We start from the raw sequence: 17559 nt of genomic DNA, 5'->3' as shown, positions 1-17559 counted from the left end.
AAGATTATGAGCCAGAGAGTTCTTCTCTGGTTCTTTTACTGAACCAGAGAAGCATGCTAATTAGTATATGAGGGATAAGAGTTACTGATTAAAAATAATTTTACTGATATTTTACCAAATATTAACTTGGTAAAGAATTACTTCAATGCCAAGCCTCATATTTTATAGGTTGTCTGATGAAATACTCCATCGGATGCCTGATACATTGCAGTCTTTTAAAAAGTTGAGCCCTGTCATGGTCTGAAGTGAGCAGGCGTCTTCTCTGGCCAGTGAAGCCACAAGTGGGTTAACCCAGTTTGGCCTTCATGATGCCATGAGGCCAGCACAAGGTTGTCTGCAGGTTAGGAGAGATGGGCTGGTTACAGGATGTCACTAAAGAATGTGTAGAGTCCTGGGAGGGTCAAGAGTTTGTAGATGCTTCTGCAAAATCTGCTGGCGACCTATGCAATGTGAGGGAGTTGATTTGTGTGTCCATTCATTAAGAGTTAAAGTTGAAGGGGAAAAAAGGATTGAAGCCATGGACCTGTTCCTGAGCAAACAGGTGTGACAGGAGAGACAGCAGATAACTATCTGGTTAAGAAGCTGTTTCAAAAGTCAAAGAAACCAAAGATCAGAGAGAGTGAGGGCAAAAAACCAGTGGGACGTGATGGCTGGGTTTCTCTCAGGGAAGCATCATGGTCTCTAAGATTTGTAGGTGGGTGGTTTTGTTCACTGAGGACTCAGGCAATATTAGTTAGACTCTTGCTCTTTAAGGGGCCATATTTTCAGGAAAGAAGTTAAATATACACTCCTGATTTATTTCTATCTTCAGAAGTAATTTCTAAAATTGATTTCTCTTTCTGTTTCCAGAATCGAGTGGATTTACTTCAGCTAATGATTAATTCTCAGAATTCCAAAGAAATTGACAACCATAAAGGTAACCATGGAGAGCTTCGTGGGGGCCGCTATGGGAAGGCGCATAGGTAGGGTGCGGTTCTCAAAATGTGCAAGAAGTTTTCCAGGCATGTGAGAATTTCTGCCAAATGGAAGAAAGACACTTGTGCAGAAAGAGTAGACTATGGTACTTCCTGGAAGTTTCCAGGCACAGCTTTGTTCAGAGCTCAAAAGGGCAAGTGTGGCAAGGATGTCAGGCCCGGAAGTGAGTCATGGTCAGTGGATCACCTACAGCTGAACCTCTGGGGAGCTTTGTTCTCATATCAATTCTCAGGCTCCTCCAGATCCACAGTGCCCCACTGTTGGTGCCCTTAACTTGGAACTCTTGGATAAGGTTGTATTTACAAGCTTACTCTACTCTAGAGATTATTTTTTCCCTTTTGTAATTAATAAATGACTTGTGAGAGAAGCCTGTGAGACTGGAAATACACTGTTTCTCTTCAAATTGTCACCTACTTATTTTATCATTCATGGGTGGTTTCTGACTGAAACCATCATTACCATGATGGTTATAACACGATGACTTTCTGATCCCATCATTCTTCTGTATTTATGAGTTGATGTTCTTTTGTAGGGAAGCTCTCCATTCTCTCTTGTTGGCTTACTTGTTCATCTATATTTATATAGCATGATCTCATGTACTCTCTTACATCACTTTTCATTTTGATTCTCAAATTCTTTCTGGTTTGTCCACTGGAGCTTTTTCAAGTAGGACCTTACATTCTTTTTTCTTTTCTCCTTCCTTCACTTTAAATCTTTTTTTAATGGACTATTTTTAGAATAGTTAGTTTTATAAGAAAATTGAGTGCAAAGTATAGAGATTTCCAATATACATCCTGCCCCAACTACACACAGTCTTCCCCCCACTATCAAAAGACCACACCAGAGTTGTGCATTTGTTAGAATCAATGAACCTACATTAATGCATCATTATCATCCAAAGTGTATAGCTGACCTTAGGGTTCATTCTTAGTATTATACATTCCATGGGTTTTGGCAAATGTGTAAGGATGCACCATCAGTGCATACAGAGTTTCCATTGTCCTTTAAAGTATCTTTTTCTAAGAACTTCCTCACTTTCTGATGTAAGACAATCCAGGTTTCTCTTACCCCTGAGTAGCCCTGGAATCAGCTGTTTTTTCAAAGGAGCTCTGGTTCCCTTTATTGAAAAATGGTATTTATAAATCACAATCTAGGATCTTAGGAATGCTTATTGCCTCTAGGGATTCATTGCCTCTAGGGATTCTTTGCTTCTAGATCTTTCCAGTGGATAAAGCTAAGAACATAAAATATTTTTACACAAGACAGTAAGCATAAGTAGTTCCATATCTGCCCTTACCATGATCACTCCCACATGTTAAATTTTAAGCTATCAGTCATTTGACGACCATGTCACAAAATTCTTGAATTTTAAAAATTTTATTCTGGAGCAATGCCGGGGTCCAGCCCCAGCTGATCCAGGGAGTTCGAAGCGGGGATGGCGACAGCAAGGATCAGGATACAATAGCTTCAATTAGATATTAATTAGAGATGTAAAGAGTAATAGAATGAGGATAGCTCAGTAGGAAAATTCAGTGGAGAAAAGAGGCTGAGTAGCTTGGTTTACTCGGGAGACCAATAAAACTTCAAGACAAGAAGTTTGTACCACTTATGTAGGCCGCAGGCGTCCTTCCGTTCTCCCGAAGGAGAGGAGACACTGAGGCCTCCCTGGTCAGATCTTAGAAGCCCAGGCATAATTAGTAAGCATGGCGGGTTCCGCGCTCCAGATGGAGACTCAGCCAGAGTTTGAGAGGGAGAGAGACATGGGGAGACCAGTCTTTCGAGGAACTGATCCCAATTCTTTATTTTCCATGGTCTACTTTTATACACTGAGACGTTATGCAAAAGTCACACAGGGTCAGCAGTCCTGACTTTTATCAAAGTCAGGTGCTTCATACAAATGTATACAGAGGTCTTAGGGGTGTTACATCATCTTCTGGCCAGGGGGCCTGCTGACAATTTATGACCTTCTCCTTGTGACAGCGGTCAGTCAACCAGGACACTTATTTCTCCAGGGGTGATTATTCTTAAAACAGACGCCACCTTCCGAAGGTACCAGATAAAGTTACATTCCTATAGGGTGAGGGTGTAGTGGGTTTTAATTAAGGAAAGAATTTACTTAGCCTAAGGTCCAACATGATTAATATCAAAGGTTAATACTTATTTCTTCTATATATTCATTAACGTGTATAAAGGCAGGGGATGTGGAGACTTAGCAGTAAACATTGGCTCAACAAATGAAAAACCCTTCACCAATACAATTTCTAATCAGCCCACTATACTTATACTAATAGTTTTCTAACTTCTCTAAAGAACCTGTTTTTAGAAGGTTTAAAGCATCTCGTGCATCTCACGGTTGGGAGGCTCTGAGCAATCACATGTGGCCGGACAAGCCTGTCAGGCAGGCTAGAGAACCTTCAGAGGAGTGTGTAGGTGGAAACACTCTTGTCACACCCAGGAGTTTTTATTAACTGGAGCTCTAAGTTAACTCCTTCTCTGAAAGAGGTGGTGGGGGACAGCCCCCCATAAAGTCAGAGGTGTAGGTGAGAGCACAAAGTAGTAAAGTAGGCAGGCTCTGGTTATGGGGGTAGATGCTCGAGGATTTCCAGGGGGACTCCTGAGACTCGATCAAGCAAGAATGAGCTGACGCCAGCACACCACTATAAATATATCTAAAACTATGTTTAAATCTACTTCAATCTATAATATCTATCTAGATATGTAAGTACATGGTTCAATACATCTTTCTGTGAAGAAGGAGTATTCTATGTCCGCATTGTTTAATATAGTAACCACTTGACATATGTGGCTATTGAGCACTTAACATGTGGTTATTGCCATTGAAGTATAGCATTTAATTGTGATTAAAATTTAAATAGCCACGTATTAGTACAGCTTTAAACCTTCTGGAGTATCATGGGTTTATGCTCACTGGGGGAAAGAATTTGATAGTTGAATTTACCCACAATAGAATCGCAGAAATCATCATGGGGCAATCAGAACCTTGTCGATCTCTCTTCCACTCATTCTCTATTGTTTTTGTTGTCACTCGCTTGGCTGGGGCAGGTACTACATTGACTTGAGTGCTCTAAGTAACAAAGGTCCTACTTCAGTCCCATCAAATAGCTGAGAGACTGACCATGGTTGGTCTCTCAGGAGAAATTGAAAACAGAGACATATTTATAATTACAAGGGTTTTTTTGCTGAGCATAAAGGAGAGTAAACAGTGGGCATGTACTGAGGAAGAAGACCTTCAGGCCAGGATTGAATCAGCATTGCTAATTCCCCTCCCTGGACCTCATTTTTCTATGGTGCACACTGACCAGTGTCCTTCCACAGACACATCCTTCCTTCTGGTATTTTAATGCCATTGATTAGACTAGGCTCACTCACAGCTCTTCTGGCTTTTAGTCCGTCTCTGTAGTTTTTGTGCCTATCTGAGATCACCCTGAGAAGACTTGTGCCTCAGGTCTTCTGTTGCCTGATGCCTGTCAATTGTATAATCCATGCTTCTTAGCCAAGTATTACACACTAATCACCACATCTTATGAAAAGCCAGACTCTGACTCCATTGTTCTAGTTTGGAATTGAGTCTCTGATATTCTAATAAGTTCCCAGATGTTGGTGATGCTGCTGGTCCATGAACACACTTTGACTAGAAAGAGCCTTCTATTGTTCTCTTCAGTTCAGTTCAGTTGAGTCGCTCAGTCGTGTCCAACTCTTTTCGACCCCATGAATCGCAGCACGCCAGGCCTCCCTGTCCATCACCAACTCCCAGAGTTCACTCAGACTCACATCCATCAAGTCGGTGATGCCATCCAGCCATCTCATCCTCTGTCATCCCCTTCTCCTCCTGCCCCCAATCCCTCCCAGCATCAGAGTCTTTTCCAATGAGTCAACTCTTCACATGAGGTGACCTTGGAGTTTCAGCTTCAACATCAGTCCTTCCAAAGAACACCCAGGGCTGATCTCCTTCAGAATGGACTGGTTGGATCTCCTTGCAGTCCAAGGGACACTCAAGAGTCTTCTCCAACACCACAGTTCAAAAGCATCAATTCTTCGGCGCTCAGCCTTCTTCACAGTCCAACTCTCACATCCACACATGACCACAGGAAAAACCATAGCCTTGACTAGACGCACCTTTGTTGGCAAAGTAATATCTCTGCTTTTGAATATGCTATCTAGGTTGGTCATAACTTTCCTTCCAAGGAGTAAGCGTCTTTTAATTTTACTGCTGCAATCACCATCTGCAGTGATTTTGGAGTTCCTACAAACATATTTAGATAAAAGATAGTTTAATTTCTCCCATAATGTGGCCTTACCCTTGTACAATTTATCCAAGAATCAAGTTATACTTTAACTAGAGTAATTTAAATTATTCTGGAAGAGAATATGGCCCCATATTACTTATAACTAAAGTGCTTTAAGGTTTCTCCAAGGGACACACTGATCACACTGTGTTTGTTAGACAAAAATGCTGTCTCTTGAAATTACCAAACTCTGTTGCTGGGGAGGCAGCATAGTCAGGAGCAGGGAGCCAAGAATAGTATTAGTCCAGTGCAGTGGCTCAGTCGTGTCTGACTCTTTGTGACCCCATGGACTGCAGCACACCAGGCTTCCCTGTCCATCACCAACTCCTGAAGCTTGCTCAAACTCATGTCCATTGAGTCAGTGATGCCATCCAACCATCTCATCCTCTGTCATCCCCTTCTCCTCCTGCCTTCAATCTTTCCCAGCATCAGGGTCTTTTCTAAAGAATCAGTTCTTTGCATCAGGTGGCTAGAGTATTGGAGCTTCAGCTTCAGCATCAGTCCTTCCAATGAATAATCAGGACTGATTTCATTTAGGATTGACTGATTTGATCTCCTTGCAGTCCAAGGGACTCTCAAGAGTCTTCTCCAACACCACAGTTCAAAAGCATCAATTCTTTGGCTCTCAGCTTTCTTTATGGTCCAACTCTCACATCCACACATGACTATTGGAAAAACCAAGCTTTGAGTATTCGGACCTTTGTCGACAAAGTGATATCTCTGTTTTTAATATGTTGTCTAAGTTTGTCATAGCTTTTCTTCTGAGGAACAAGTGTCTTTTAATTTCATGGCTGCAGTTACCATCTGCAGGGATTATGGACAGTGAGAAAACTGGATTAAAACAATTTCTGCCTTTTTCTTGTTTTTTTAATGTATTTATTTATTTTTAATTAGAGAATAATTTCTTTACAATATTGTTGGGTTCTGCCATACAACAACATGAATCAGCCAGAGGTATACGTATTTCCCCTCCCTCGGAAGACTGAGAATACAAAACACTCCCAGTTTGACTCTAATTGCTTTTACATTTTCCCCATAGGGATTTGGCAGTTTCATTTGATTTCTCATCATCTAAACTGTGATGTTTAATATTGATGTGTTTCATATAATATAAAATGTCTCTTGTCTCCCTTTAGCTCTGTCTGACATAGAACTCGTGGCCCAAAGTACTATCTTTATTTTTGGTGGCTATGAGACCACTAGCAGTACTCTTTCCTTCATTATATATGAATTGACCACTCACCCTGATGTCCAGCAGAAGCTGCAGGAGGAAATTGATGCAACTTTCCCTAATAAGGTGAGTGATGATACCTGGAGAGAGAAGAGAAGTTGAAGCCTTAGCAAAAATGCCTTCTTGCTGCTTCTTGAACATATTTGCAGAAAGCATAAGCCTCAAATCTTTTACCTGTGCTATTTAAGAAGGATATACATATACAAAACAAAGGGGAAACATAGATAATGCCTTGCACACACAGGAATGTAGGTACTGTGGGAAAAAATGCTGGTCTTGGCATATCATATATTACCGTATGCCATGTTAAAAACTCACAAAATCTTGGTGGCATCTAACAGTCAACATCTATTACTCTAGTGTCTGCATGCATGCATGCTGCATGCTAAGTTGCTTCAGTCATGTCTGACTCTTTGCAACCCTGTGGACTGTAGCCTGCCAGGCTCCTCTCTCCATGGGATTCTCCAGGCAAGAACACTGGAGTGGGTTGCCAAGACCTCCTCCAGGGGATCTTCCCAACCCAGGAATTGACCCTGTGTCTCCTGCAGCTCCTGCATGGCAGGCAGATTCTTTACCACTACAGCTGGACTTGCTGTGGTCTGGGTGTTGGCTGATCTGGGCTAGCCATGGCTAACTAGCTGGCTGACTCAGCTCCTTACATGTTCTACACGTGTCTCGTATTCCACATGTCTGCAGCACAAGGCAATGGTAGGTGTCAGGATCAAGAAGCCCCATCTTGTGGGTGACTTTCACACAGGCTGCTCACAGCACAGTAGCCACCTTTCCACTAATTCAAGGTGAGCCACCTGAATGAGAATGGGAGGGAACCACAGAGTTAGCTACAAGATAAGGACAGATAGCAGTGCCCACCTAAATTACAGATGATGTGTCTTCTCTGGTAAATCTTATTTGGGGATTATTTTGGTGCAATAAGATGAAAAAGTCACTAAGAGACAGAGAGTAGTTAAAGCATTGTGTTCTCCTCTTTTTATAATAATACTTACAATAACAACACCACTATTGGCTAATATTTACTTCTTACTATCTATGTTTATCTAAACACTTTCCATTTATGAATGAATCTAACCTTCATAAAATTCAGTCTTAGTCAGGAGAGTCTAGGTTATGCCTCAGTAACAGATTAGCCTAAAAATCTCAGGGGCTTTCATAGCAAAGGTTTACTTTTAACCCACATCTACACATCCAACATGGATTGTTAGTGGAGGAATTAGTACACAGTTCTGCTCCACAGAGTCACTTGGGGATACAGGCTGAGGCTCCACCTTCTTGTAACTGCCTTATCTGAAACATTCTTGTTATCTGGGGAACAGGAACCTGAGAGTTGCTCACTGACTTTTCAAATATTTTGTCTCTGAACTGCCATAACCACCTCAGTTCACAGCCCATTGGCAAAGTTGGTTTCCCATAACTTCAGATGGCCTGGGAAATATGGGGACTACACGGGATGCTGGGTGAGCAGTGTGTCTCTGCCACACAACCCTATGGAGGGTCAGCTCCATCTGTCTCCATGTAACCTATGAGATACCTGAGTGACAGGGAGATGAAATACTTCCAGACACTAGTCGTGTACCTGGTGGTGATCAAGCCAAGCTGTGATCCAGGGTGTTGGCTCTTGAGCCACTCCTATCCTCCACAATGTTGCCCCTTAAATATAACCCCATGTGACAGCCACATACCACCCTCACTAGTCTCAGATATCTGCAAAAACTGGAGTTCTTTGTGGTATGAGGAGAGCTGGCCCCTGGGGCTGGAGTGGCTTATTTAGACCTTCAAACCTTCTGGTCACACCTGCAGGGACAATAGAGGACTCTTCCAGCAACAGAGGGTGGAGTTGAGGATTCTGATTCCCTCGTAATTTCCTCTAGAACTGAAACTGTTGCTAGTAGCACTCAGTCTTATTCTTTATTTGCGGATTTGGTTTAGAAAGGAATTCATTTCTCTCCAAATCATTTACAGAGTTTTCATTTAATGTAGTATTTCCAAACTGTATACATATAACGAAAAGAATGAGCAGTCAGGAGCCTTCAACTGAGAACCTTCATGTTGAATAGGGGATTTGCTCTTTTACACATTCTCTTTCCTTGGTACTTACATGTGGCCTCACTTTCAAAAAGAAACAGTGATTTTTGCCTATTTCACTTAAGAGTAAGGGTTTTAGCCTATTGCTCACATTTGTTCTCCTGAGAAAGAAATACACTGCATGATAATGTGCAGGATTTCAGACCCTGGTTAGGGCACTGTCCCAACATCTTCCAAGTCCTCACTATTCTACATCTCAATGGGCCCGTGAGAGATCAAAGGACATGATAGATACTAAAATGTCCATAAATGTCCTTGATCAATTTAAATTATTCCCTAGAGCACCTAACATTTCAATAGGACTGCATTGATGGAGTTGAAGGTTGATCCAAAATCTTAATTTATCAAAATCTGTTTTTCTTTTCCGAGGCCCCTCCCACCTACGATGCCCTGGTGCAGATGGAGTATCTTGACATGGTGGTGAATGAGACTCTGAGAATGTTTCCAATTGCTGGGAGACTTGAGAGGGTCTGTAAGAAGGATGTGGAAATCCACGGGGTGACCATTCCCAAAGGGACAACCGTGCTGGTGCCGCTCTTTGTTCTTCACAACAACCCAGAGCTCTGGCCAGAGCCCGAGGAGTTCCGTCCCGAAAGGTACAAGACCCTGGAGAAGAGACGCCCACCTCATCCTTTTTGGTGCTTGCAAGTTCTGACAACTCTTATTATAGGTGTCAAACGGGTGACCGTGCAACCGTTTACCTGTATATCTTTTTATTGTTTAAAAGATTTTTCTCTTTAACTGGGTTCATTCTTTGAGTTGAATTATTCAAACTAGATTAGAAAAAATAAAATTATTAGCTGTCTTTATTCCTAATACAGTACGATAGGCCTCATTAATAATGTATGTCCTTGTGGACAGTTTTCTACGCATATATAGATTTTTGAAACTTTGAGTGGTATTCTTATATATTATTTAGTTCTAAATGGCTTGATTTATTTAACAATAAACTATAAACAATATTCTATGTGCATATGTTTGTATGCACATTCCATAAGTTACCTTACTACTGTCTTATTTCAGGTGTATAGGCTTTTTGTTTCTTTTAAGCCTTTCTCTCTATTCTCTCCTAGCTCTCTGAATTCACACATGTCCCACATTCCTTATTTTTAGACACGGCTGCTGTTTGCTCTTACTATTGTGGGAGCACAGGCTGGAGACCAGAGGTCTCATCCCTGTGGTTCAAGCAGCCTCACTGAGGATGGAGGAGCACCCAGGGGCCCTGGTTCTGTCTTGGGTGCAGACCTGGGCCAGCTCCCTTCTGTCTCAGTATTTGGTGACTTTCCAAAGAGAAGTCCTCTGCTCTCTAGACATCTAGATTTCCTCCTTGGAGAGCTGTTGAGTATCCTTTTCAGGAATTAGGAGCAAAGGTCTGGTTTGGGCACAGTTTGAACTCTGGATAGAGTTGATTCTCTCCCATTTAGTGTGCAGGGATCAAGGTTTGGAATGAACTTTTCAGGCACTGCCTGGGATCTGGACTTTCATTTCACCTTGACTACGGGTTGTCATTTCATCTCACCCTGATGGCCAACGGTTGTCTTGTTTGCCCCGATGTCCAAGTTCTACCATAGTGGTGACACACAATACTTGTTGATAGAAGAGTCAGAGTCCACCAAGTCCCCTGTTCTAGACCAGGGACACTCTGTTTCTCCCTCAAGCTCAGCAGCTCCCCCTCCTGCAGCATCCAGAAACTAAAAATGGAGACCACTCACCGTACTTCCCTTTCATTCATTCAGCCGTCAAGCAGAGATTTAGTGCTTACCTGTGTATGTCAGGGACTGGGCCACGGAGCGGGAAACCAAATATTTACAAAGGCCTATTATGGAGAATTTTACAAACATACACAAGTGTGGGTGTATTTGAAACATATACAGGTATACTCTATAGGCACAAGCCTATGAAATACATTTTTATTGTGGTATATTGCTAGTTGTGTTTGTTTCTGCTGTACAATGTATATCTGTGTGTGTCTATTCCCTGCTTAAGAAGCGTCAACCCATGTTTGCACATTCACTTGACACTGCTGTCCTTCCATCTCCATATTATTTTGTCACATTGTCTGTAAATTTACATAATGTTTTACAAAATAAGGACTCTTTTAAATATATGTAACCACAATGCTATTATCACTTTCCCCAAATATGCATTTTTCCTTGACATATTAAAATACTGAGGAGTCAAATTTTTATAACACAGAGGTCTAACCATCAGGGAATTTATAGGCTAGTGGAACAGATAGACAAAGAAATCAGTGATTATCTGGAGTAGCCTGGCATCCCATGCTGACAGAATTCTACTGACCTAAGCATTCTGTGTGTGGCAGAGAGAGGTAGAAAGATAATGACACATGGAGGTTGGAAGGGAAACGAGGGAAAGCAGTTGAAATATAACAATTTAAATACTCAGAGGTGTTTCTCCTGCTTCCTTCCCCCATGAGCACATGAGTGACGTAAGTGTGCTTGGAGATGGAACCCATGTTTTCTTCAATCAGATTCATTTCCTAACTGCCTTTCAGAGAGTGAACATGTCACCACCCTGAATGTAAATTTAGAGTTTAAGGATACATTTTCTTTAAATAACCATTACCTCAACTTAACAGGAGTGAAAGCTTCTGTAGGGTGCAGGGAGTGGAACTTATCTTTCTCACCACAGCAGTGTGCAGTCACCAGCCCACAGAAATCTCCTTATGCTACAGGTCCAAGAGTTAAGTTAAAACCTCAGACCTGCAGCTCTTCTGGTTTTTCTGTTTCATTCACTTGTTTCCTCTACTGTTGTGGATCCAGGTTCAGTAAGAAGAACAAGGACAGCATAAATCCTTACGTCTACCTGCCTTTTGGAACTGGACCCCGAAACTGCCTTGGCATGAGGTTTGCCATCATGAACATAAAACTTGCTCTTGTCAGAATCCTGCAGAACTTCTCCTTCAAACCTTGTAAAGAAACACAGGTCAGCAATTCACTTTCTGCATTAATAACGTTTTATTGGGAGTTGTTTTTTAACTGATGCTGCTGCTGCTGCTGCTAAGTCGCTTCAGTCGTGTCCGACTCTGTGAGACCCCATAGATGGCAGCCCAGGCTCCCCTGTCCCTGGGATTCTCCAGGCAAGAACATTGGAGTGGGTTGCCATTTCCTTCTCCATTTTTAACAGATGGATCTCTATATATCTAGGTATGTTATCAATTCAAAGGATAACTTATTCTATCAGCCAGAGAATCTCTTTGGAGTCACCTGAAACCTTTACTTGTCAATCATCCCTGGAGGGCTAAGTCAGCAGCTTCATAAAGACCCAACTACAAAAGGTTGTCTGGAGTCAATGCAGTTAGTGTGGCAGGACTGCACACCATGCATTGAATGGAAGAAAGATTTTAAATTTGGTTTCAAATTCACTGGAAGGAGTGTGTGCACAATCATGAGAGCAGTGACTTTTCATCATGACTTTTCAATGATGCTCTTCCCCACCAGAACTTAGAGAGGCTCTTCTGACAGCGGGTCTCAGCCACTGCTTGTATAGTAAAATTGATGGAAAAATTTTGCCATAATGCCTAACAATCTGGTACATTTTAAATACTCGGTATTTTTACTTAAAATTTAAATCAATAAAGAACACAGGCCAACCTGACTTTGTATCAAGCCTGGTACAGAATAGGTGCTCAAATAGGTATTTTGTGGAATGAATGAGGGATGAATGTTATCACTATCCCTCTTGACACAGCTCTGAATAAATATAAAGAATCAAAGATAGGCAGGCAAAATTGAACGAAGGTGGTCAAAAAGTGCAAACTTTCAGTTATAAATGAGTACTAGGGCTGTCATCAGAGGAGGCGATGGCACCCCACTCCAGTACTCTTGCCTGGAAAATCCAATGGACAGAGGAGCCTGGTGGGCTGCAGTCCATGGGGTCGTGAAGAGTCAGACATGACTGATCGACTTCACTTTCACTTTTCACTTTCATGCATTGGAGAAGGAAATGGCAACCCACTCCAGTGTTCTTGCCTGGAGAATCCCAGGGATGGCGGAGCCTGCTGGGCTGCCGTCTATGGGGTCACACAGAGTCGGACATGACTTACTCGACTTAGCAGCAGCAGCAGCAGCAGGGTTGTCATGCAAAGCACAGTGACTGTTGTTACCATTTCTGTATGATGTCAGTGAGTGCATCCTAAGACTTCTCTCACGGGGGAAACAATATTTATTTCTTTTTCTTTTCTTCCTATATGAGATGATGAGTGTTAACAAAACTTACCATGGTAATAACTTTATGACCTCTATAAATAAATCATTATGCTGTATACCTTAAATATAGGCACTGCTATAAATCAATTATATCTCCATAAAAGTGGAAGTTAAATTCTGATAGGACATGATAAGGGAATACTGTGAGCAACTTTCTTCCCACATGTTTTATAAATATGTTAAATAAACCGACTCTCTTGAAGACGTAAACTATTAAAATTCATTTAAGGAAATACAGACAGCTTAGCTGTCCCCTTATCTACCCTTGTATCTACTAAACATATTGAACTGGTAGTTTAAAAAAATCCAATATAGATCATGCTAAAAGCTTTGTTGTTGTTGTTTTGGTCGCTAAGTCATGCCCGACATTTGTAAAGCAGTATCTTGTCTACTTTGCTTTTTTTGTTTGTTTGTTAGCGGGGCTTCATTAATCGGTTCTCATGTGCTTGTTTAACTGTTGCAGATCCCCCTGAAATTATACACTCAAGGACTTACGCAGCCGGAACAACCTGTTATTCTAAAGGTTGTGCCCAGAGACCTGGGACCACAGGTGGAGCCTGACTTTCTCTAAGGATTTGCACTGTGGTTTTGAAGGAAGCTGCATCTCAGAACCAAAGACGTGTTCTACTTTGATAAAGCCAATAAATGAAGATGGGCTTCACCTGCTGCACTTGCTGGTGAGTAGGGTTCTGCATAATCATTTAGCTTTCTCGCTGCCGACCTGGATTATTAGATACTACGTGCCATACAAAGGAGGTGATTAGCAAGTGCCAGATACTCAACTTCACAGGTTCTCATAGGACACTCTCCATCCACCCCAGTTAGTACTATCTACTCCTCCTGAGCACTGATCAGAATGAAGATCTCTCAACAATCTTATCGACAGACTTTAATGAAAATAAGAATTAAAATGGGGATGGGAATGATATTTATATCACAAATTTTATCTTGAATATGCTAAATAAAACATATTGAGCAAGACAATAAACATCTGCTTACAAGAGTATTACCTGATGCCTTTGTGCATGCTAGGGTGGAGGTGTACAACCCAGTCTGGGGATGCAGTGACCAAATACTTTTTGACTATCACAGTTGCTGGTGGGTGGGGCCATTTTCAAAACTCCACCTTAACATATTAAATAGGTAAGAGTTAATTGACTATGACTTTGCCCGGTGTTTAGAAATCTGCCTTTTAAATCTACCCTTTTAGTTTAAATCTACCTTTTTTTGGAGCACATATTTTCCATACCTCTTTGTATTCCACCCTCAACTCACAACCATCTTAACACAGTAAACACGGAATAAAAGATGGTTGACTGGGGAGAAAGGCTACACACACTGGTCAGTTTCAGTGGGGTCAGAAGCTGCACACGGCCCTTCCTTTCCCTGTCCTGCCCCTTCCCTCCCCTCTCCTTCCCCTGCCTGCCATCTCTTCCCTTTCCTGCCCCTTCCCTCCCCTCTCCTTCCCCTGCCTGCCATCTCTTCCCTTTCCTGCCCCTTCCCTCCCCTCTCCTTCCCCTGCCTGCCATCTCTTCCTGGACAATCCAGTCCTAAACCCGAAGGTGGGCCACAGAAGGTGGGCAGCCTCACACGTCAAGGTGGGGCCAGAGAAGGAGGACAGTGGCTCTAAGTCAGAGACCGAGTAGGGAGGGGAGGGTGTCCACAGGGATGGCAGCTGGGCACAGGTGAGGGAACCCAAAATGCTCACTTGTGGGGGTGGCCCATAGGGTGAGGGGGCATTGTCAGTGGAAAGGGATGGATCATGGATTGGGGTCATAAAGGAGAATTGATCAAGTGGTAAATATGAGAGATGGTGGAGGCCAACATTCTCACTGTTGGAGAAGGAGTCCCTGGTTCAGGGATGGAGAAGCTAGAAGAAACCCTGTTGGTCAGGGATTGAAACTGAATTATCAGGTAAATACATGCTTTTCCATTCAGATAGATGACAGACAGATACACATAGAGACAAATAGGTATGTGTTTATGTTTGTGTAGCTATGAAACACATAATACCTACTGCTTTTCACTACTCTGTGTTAGAAACAGAGACACCTTCTTAGCCACAAGCACACCTTGTGCCCAGACCTTGGATTATAAATATCATTTTCCACTGAAATGAACCAGGGATCCTTAGAGAAAAGGCTGATTCCAGGGTTGGGAAAGTATGTGATGACGATGGACCATCTTGGGCTAGAAAGCAGGGAAATGTAAACATTGAGGGGGACGTGTTGAAAGGACACTGGGCCAAGCTGAGGGGGCTGTGTATGTACATGTGAATATGTATGTATGTATATATTGCAATTCCTTCATGAGGAAACGCATAGCTTCAAAGTACTGCTGCTCCAAATGCCCACTAATTATAGAGGGAAAGGGGAGCATCAGAGCAGAGAAACCTGGCAGACACCCCTTTCATCAAGGGATCAGATAGCAGCATCAGGAACAGGATAAATTGCTGGTGCTTCACCTGATGGGACACAGTGAGAAGAACTCACTTCACCTGTGTGATAATCCTGCCAAGGAGGCAGGAACTCTGAAGAGTCAGACAAACCCAAGTGGGGGAGCATTCTCCTCCTGGTTTGTAACTGGTTTGGAATCTTTGAAAGAGGCAACATCATGAAAACCAGAGATGGACTGAACATGTAGCAGATGAAGGAGACTTCAAAGAGGTGACATCCTAATGTAGCTCAGGAGCTGGGTCCTTCTGCTACAAGGACATGGTTGGGCAGGTGGGGGTCTGGGGGCTCTGAGGTTAGCTGGTAGTGATGTGCATTAACCTCCTGACTTGGAGGTCATATTGTGGTCACATAGGAGATGTTGTTGTTTGTGGGTGATACGGGGGTGTAAATTATCAGGTTGGCAATTTACTCTGAGATGAATAAGAAAAACAGATCTTTCAACAGACTCTTCCATAAGTTTGTGATTATTGTTGAGGCTGGTGGTCACAAGGGCACCTTTTGGCTTATATAGCTCTCCCCATCCCTCACCTTGGTCTTCTTTGTCTTACTTTATTATAAGGAGGCAGCACCACACTCTAACTGAGAGATGGGTGCCTCTGAAGCTGGAGCTCCTAAGTTTAAAATCCCAGCACTGTCCAGGACTGAGTCTAGACTCATCAGCGGCTTTGGGCAAATGAGGACTAGTGGCTTTGGGTAAATGTGGTCTTTGCATTGCTTAGACCACAGAGTTTGGGCTGAATTTCAACACCTCGATGCCCCTTGGCTGAATGGCACTGTACACACATTAGCTTGGACTCGGTCACTGTCTTAGGTTGGGTTCCTTAAAAGCAGAACCTGATATGGGGGTTCTGGCACAAATACTGAGAGAGTGATCTCAAGTAAAGGGATGCAGGGACCTGAGTGGGGCAGAAGGGAAAGCTGAGTTGAAGATGTGGTTTCTGTGGAGCCCAATCCCACAGGGAACCTGAGACAGATTTGTAATCCGAGTGGATCCCAGTTGGGAGCAGAACCAGCCTTCTGCACCCCATCATATAGACTGGCCCTCCTACCTCCCAGGATGTACAAACTCCCAGGTGAATAAGCTTTAGTTTGGCCCAGGGAGATCATCCAGAGTTTGGGTGGCCTGTAATGAGCAGCATCCAGTACTCCCAGTGACTCGGGGTGGGAATGAGTGACTCAGCCCAGGAAAAGGAATCTGGTAACTGCCTGGAAGTCCTGACTGAATCTTATAAATACGCTGTGTCTGTAAGAAGGGAATGTGCTCTTCTTACTCCTGGTTGTTCCTTTGGGATTTTGTCTTTTCCTTACCAACAGTGGACTCAAGTTTGGGACCTTTCTAGAAACAATTGCTCCCCCAAGCCAGGAGGAGGAGAGTGTGAAGGATTTCAACCCAGGGGGGCTTTGGCACCTATAGGGTTGGCGAACGTGGGGCTGGAGGTCCCACTCAGGGCCCTGAACTCACACAGTAGGACAGACACCCCTAACCCCAATTAGAATCCAGGAAATAATGTCCTAAACATTTTTGATTCAGTATCTCCATACACAGCAGGTGGTAAAATGAACTATTTAAACACAACCAATAAGGAGTGAAAAAATGAGCTCACACTCAGCAAACTCCTAATAATTTTAAATATTTTTCACTGTAATTTGCTGACAAAAGATACATTCGATAGTTTGTGTTTACTCTAGAAGTCTTGATACTAGTTAACTGTTTATGAACTCATATGAGTGCACATTTCTAGAGGGTCTGCTAAGGGTCAGGTATCTGATGGGTGAAGTCACATGTTCTCTTTAGTCAAAGCTACCAGGAGGCCAACTTGGAGATCCAGGACCCAAGCACTTCAGGTCATGGATCAGGACTTGTTTGGTATGCACTCCTTTAGGAGGAAAGCTGTTAACTCTCATTATATAGTTTAGGCAACTGAGGCTGAGAAGGTTTAAATAACTCACCCAGGGCCTTCATATCAGTCATGTTCTGTGGATCCCTACTAGCCAACTGTCTATATAGCAGAGAGCATAGGTGTCCCTGGAGCACATAGAAGGCTCAGGGGCCTCCTGAAGCAGGATCCCTCCACACTCTTTCCTCTCCTTGCTCTCCCTCTATCTCTGGCAATCAAACCAGTCGATCCTAAAGGAAATCAACCCTGAATATTCATTGGAAGGACTGATGCTAAAGCTGAAGCTCCAATACTTTGGCCATCTGATGCAAAGAGCCACACACTGGAAAAGACCCTGATGTTGGCAAAGATTAAAGGCAGGAG

General features: G+C 42.8%; 1 protein-coding gene across 1 annotated transcript in view; it reads left to right on the top strand.

The window, feature by feature from the left end:
• Positions 1-13848, top strand: part of LOC139179599 (cytochrome P450 3A28) — a 38580-nt gene extending 24732 nt beyond the window's left edge. Inside the window, exons 9-13 of the mRNA XM_070779220.1 lie at positions 850-916; positions 6419-6579; positions 8983-9209; positions 11397-11559; positions 13306-13848. Of these exons, the coding sequence (XP_070635321.1) occupies positions 850-916; positions 6419-6579; positions 8983-9209; positions 11397-11559; positions 13306-13413 (726 nt within the window). The 3' untranslated portion in view covers positions 13414-13848. The remainder of the gene's footprint in view (positions 1-849; positions 917-6418; positions 6580-8982; positions 9210-11396; positions 11560-13305) is intronic.
• The last annotated feature ends 3711 nt before the right edge of the window (positions 13849-17559 follow it).

This window comes from Bos indicus, chromosome 25 (assembly GCF_029378745.1).
Source record: "Bos indicus isolate NIAB-ARS_2022 breed Sahiwal x Tharparkar chromosome 25, NIAB-ARS_B.indTharparkar_mat_pri_1.0, whole genome shotgun sequence".
Lineage (NCBI taxonomy): Eukaryota > Metazoa > Chordata > Mammalia > Artiodactyla > Bovidae > Bos > Bos indicus.
This window is presented reverse-complemented; position numbering and strand designations above follow the sequence as displayed.